Source organism: Corvus kubaryi, unplaced genomic scaffold (assembly GCF_017639235.1).
Source record: "Corvus kubaryi isolate FWS band 111438036 unplaced genomic scaffold, C.kubaryi_AGA036_p1.0 36923, whole genome shotgun sequence".
NCBI lineage: Eukaryota > Metazoa > Chordata > Aves > Passeriformes > Corvidae > Corvus > Corvus kubaryi.
Window position 1 is genome coordinate 1 of NW_024580982.1, and position 3,217 is coordinate 3,217.

The following is a 3,217-nucleotide window of genomic DNA, read 5'->3' on the forward strand; positions in this document are numbered from 1 at the left end:
CGCCCGCGCGGCCCAGGGAGGTGAAGAAGCCGCTCCATGAATCCAGAATTACCCATGGAAGTTTGGTTCCGGGGGGGGATTTGGGGCGGGAACTCCGCCCTTGGCCTGGGTTAGATCCCAAAAAAATCCGTTTTGGGGGAAAAACGGGGCAGGAAGGGGGGAAGCGACGGCTCCTGCTCCCAGTCCGGCGGCGTCCGAGGGATTCGGGATCGTCCCAAGCTCTTCCCGTCCCCACCCCAATCCCAGCCGGGTCCCGGGCAGAGCCAGGCCGGGCTTTTCCCCCTCTCCCAGCCCGATCCCGATGGATTTGGGCTTCTCATTCCCATCCCGATCCCGGGTGGAGCCGACCCGGGCCGTTCCCAGCTCCCACCCCGATCCCGACGGATCCGGGGCTGTTCCCGCCGGGATCCCCCGGGGCTCTCCCGGATCGCGCAGAGTCTCCCGCATTCCCGATCCTCTCCCGATCCCGGCGGGCTCCGATCCCGGGGGAGCTCCCGCATTCCCGAATTTCCCGCTCCTCTCCCCAGTCCCGGGCGAGCTCCCGCGTCCTTCCCGAATTTTCCTCTCCCACTGCCGGGGTCTCCGCTCCCGGGGCCGTTCCCGCGTTTCCCGATCCTCTCCTCCTCCATGCCGGGAGGCTCCGATCCCGGTCCGCTCCCGCATTCCCGAATTCTCCCCATCCTCTCTCCTCCATCCCAGGAGGCTCCGACCCCGCTCCTCCCCCAGTCCCGGGGGGCTCCGCTCCCGAATTTTCCCGCTCCTCTCCCCCATCCCGGGCGAGCTCCCGCGCCCTTCCCGCCGCTCTCCCGCTCCCGGGGAAGCTCCGCTCGCGCACTCCCGGTCCCGGTGCCGGTCCCGCCGTCCCCCCCCGTCATCTCGTGCACGTCCGGGCGGCGCCGAGGCCGCCGTTGTGGCTGGGGGGGGGCAGGAGGGGCTCGGAGCGCCGGGCCGCGGCCGGGAAGGGCGGCGCCGGGGGGTTGCGCGGCTGCTGCAGGTTCAGGATGCTGTCGATGGCGCTCTGCAGGTGCTCGCTCAGGGAATCGTCCTGGGGGCTGTCGCTGGAGAAGGACGCGTTGTCCACTTCCAGCGGTTCCGCCTTGCGCCGCTTCCCGGCCGGGCCCAGCGCGGCCCAGGGCGGCTCCAGCTCCGGCGGCTCCGCCCGGGCCCCGGCGCCTTCCTCGTCCTCCTCGTCCTCGCCGTCCGACGGCTCCTCGGGCGCGCCCTTCCCGCGGAGCCGGGGCGCGGCTCCCGGCTCCCTGCGCAGCGCCGTGATCACCGGGCGCCGCTCGGAGCGCGCGGGCTCGCGGCTCTCGGGGCTCTCGCGGTGCTCCCGGTAGGTTTTGCGCAGCGGCAGCCGGCACGGAGCGGCGCCGGGCGGCGGCTTCTTCTCCAGGGAGCCGTTCAGCTGCTGCTGCTGCTGCTGCTGCGGCGGCGGCGGCGGCGGCGCTCCCGGCGGCATTCCCGGCGGCATTCCCGGCGGATCCAGCGCCGTGTTGTGGATCACCTTGCTCAGCCCCGCCTCCTGCTTGATCTTCAGCTTGAGCCCGATGCGGCTCCGCGCCTCGTACGTCTTCATCGGGGGGCGGCTCCGCGACGGCAGCGCGTCCTCGTCCCGCGGCGGCTCCCCCCGGGAATGGGGGTCCCCTCGGGAATGGGGGTCCCGCGGCGGCTCCCGGGGGGGGTCCCGCGGCTCCCCGAGCCAGGTGACGGACGGGGAGCGGCCCCCGTGCTTGATCAGCAGCTTCGGGGGCGGCGGGGGAGGGGCGGGCGCGGGCGCGGGAGGGGCGGGGGAGGGCTGGGGGAGGGGCAGCGAGGAGGAGGAGGAGGAGGAGGAGGAAGAGGAGGAGGAGAGGGGATGGGAGCGGGAGGAGGAGGAGGAGACGTATTCGTCTGCAAGGGAAACGAGCCGTTAATTAGAGTTCATTCGCACGTTCATGACGGTGTTGCCTCTTTTCCCCTCTTTTCCCGCCCAAAATGCCCCTTTTCCCAGGGGATTCATCCCTCGGGATCCCAAAGATGCAGGGGCTGGAGAAGGACCTTGGAGAGAGCCCTGACTGGCTTTTAATTGACCTTAATTGACCCTTGATAAGCCCTTGATTGACCCCTAGCTGACCTTCGGCAGGTTCCAAACCCCAGGAATTTGAGCCCAAATCCCAGGAATTTGCTTCTGAATCCTGGCCAGGACCCCCCTAAATCCAAGGAATTCGGTCCCAAATTGTGGGAATTCAATCCCAAACCCCGGGAATTCAATCCCAAACCCTGGGAATCCTGGTCAGAACCCCCTAAACCCCAGGAATTCAGTCCCAAACTGTGGGAATTCAGCCCCAAGAATTCTGCTCCCAAACGCCAGGGATCCCCTCCCCACCCCCCCAGGATCCCGCCCCGTTCCCCCCGGGAATCCCGGCCGCCGTTCCCACCGGGCTTGTCCCGGGCCAGCTGCCGGTCGAGCGCCAGCGCCGTCTTCTCCTCCTGGATGAAGATGCGGTCGATCATCACCATCTCGGCCGAGGGGCTCGCGCGCTGCCGGACACACGGACACCGCGGTCACGCCGGGACCGGGGCAATCCAGGGATCTGGGGGGAATCCCGGGATTCGGGGCTCACCCGCGACTCCTCGAGCAGCAGCAGCCGGTACTTGTTGAGCATCGCCCGCGTGCGGCGCAGGAGCTGCTCCGACACCGCCTCGAACTCCTCGTCCACTGGGAACGGGAATGGGATCGGGAATGGGATCGGGAGCGGGAACAGGAGTAAAGCAGGAAGGGAAGGACGGAGAAGGCACAGAGGGATCCACGGACACAGCGCGGATGGAGCCGGAAGCGGAAGATGAGGAAGGGAAGGAGGAGAAGGAAGGGAAGGAAGGGAAGGAAGGGAAGGAAGGGAAGGAAAAAACGTCACCCTGAGCCCGTCCCGTTATCCCAGCACTCCCATTCCCAGTATCCCCCATTCCCAGCACTCCCATTCCCACTGTCCCCCATTCCCAGCACTCCGATGCCCAGTATCCTCCGTTCCCAGCACTCCCATTCCTCCTATCCATTCCCACTATCCCATTCCCACTATCCCATTCCCACTGTCCCCCATTCCCCCATCCCCAATTCCCACTATCCCCCATTCCCACTACCCCATTCCCACTGTCCCCCATTCCCACTATCCCATTCCCGCTATCCCATTCCGACTATCCCATTCCCGCTATTCCCCATTCCCACTATCCCATTCCCACT

General features: G+C 67.5%; 1 protein-coding gene across 3 annotated transcripts in view; it reads right to left on the minus strand.

Annotated features, from left to right (window-relative positions):
• Nucleotides 1-871: 871 nt before the first annotated feature.
• The window catches only part of BICRA (BRD4 interacting chromatin remodeling complex associated protein), a 16,448-nt gene continuing 14,102 nt past the window's right edge, over nucleotides 872-3,217 (minus strand). For all 3 annotated transcript variants that reach the window (XM_042020234.1, XM_042020233.1, XM_042020235.1), the window contains 3 exons: nucleotides 2,604-2,698; nucleotides 2,418-2,520; nucleotides 872-1,890 (listed from right to left, as the gene is read on the minus strand). In XM_042020234.1, the coding sequence (XP_041876168.1) occupies nucleotides 872-1,890; nucleotides 2,418-2,520; nucleotides 2,604-2,698 (1,217 nt within the window). The remainder of the gene's footprint in view (nucleotides 1,891-2,417; nucleotides 2,521-2,603; nucleotides 2,699-3,217) is intronic.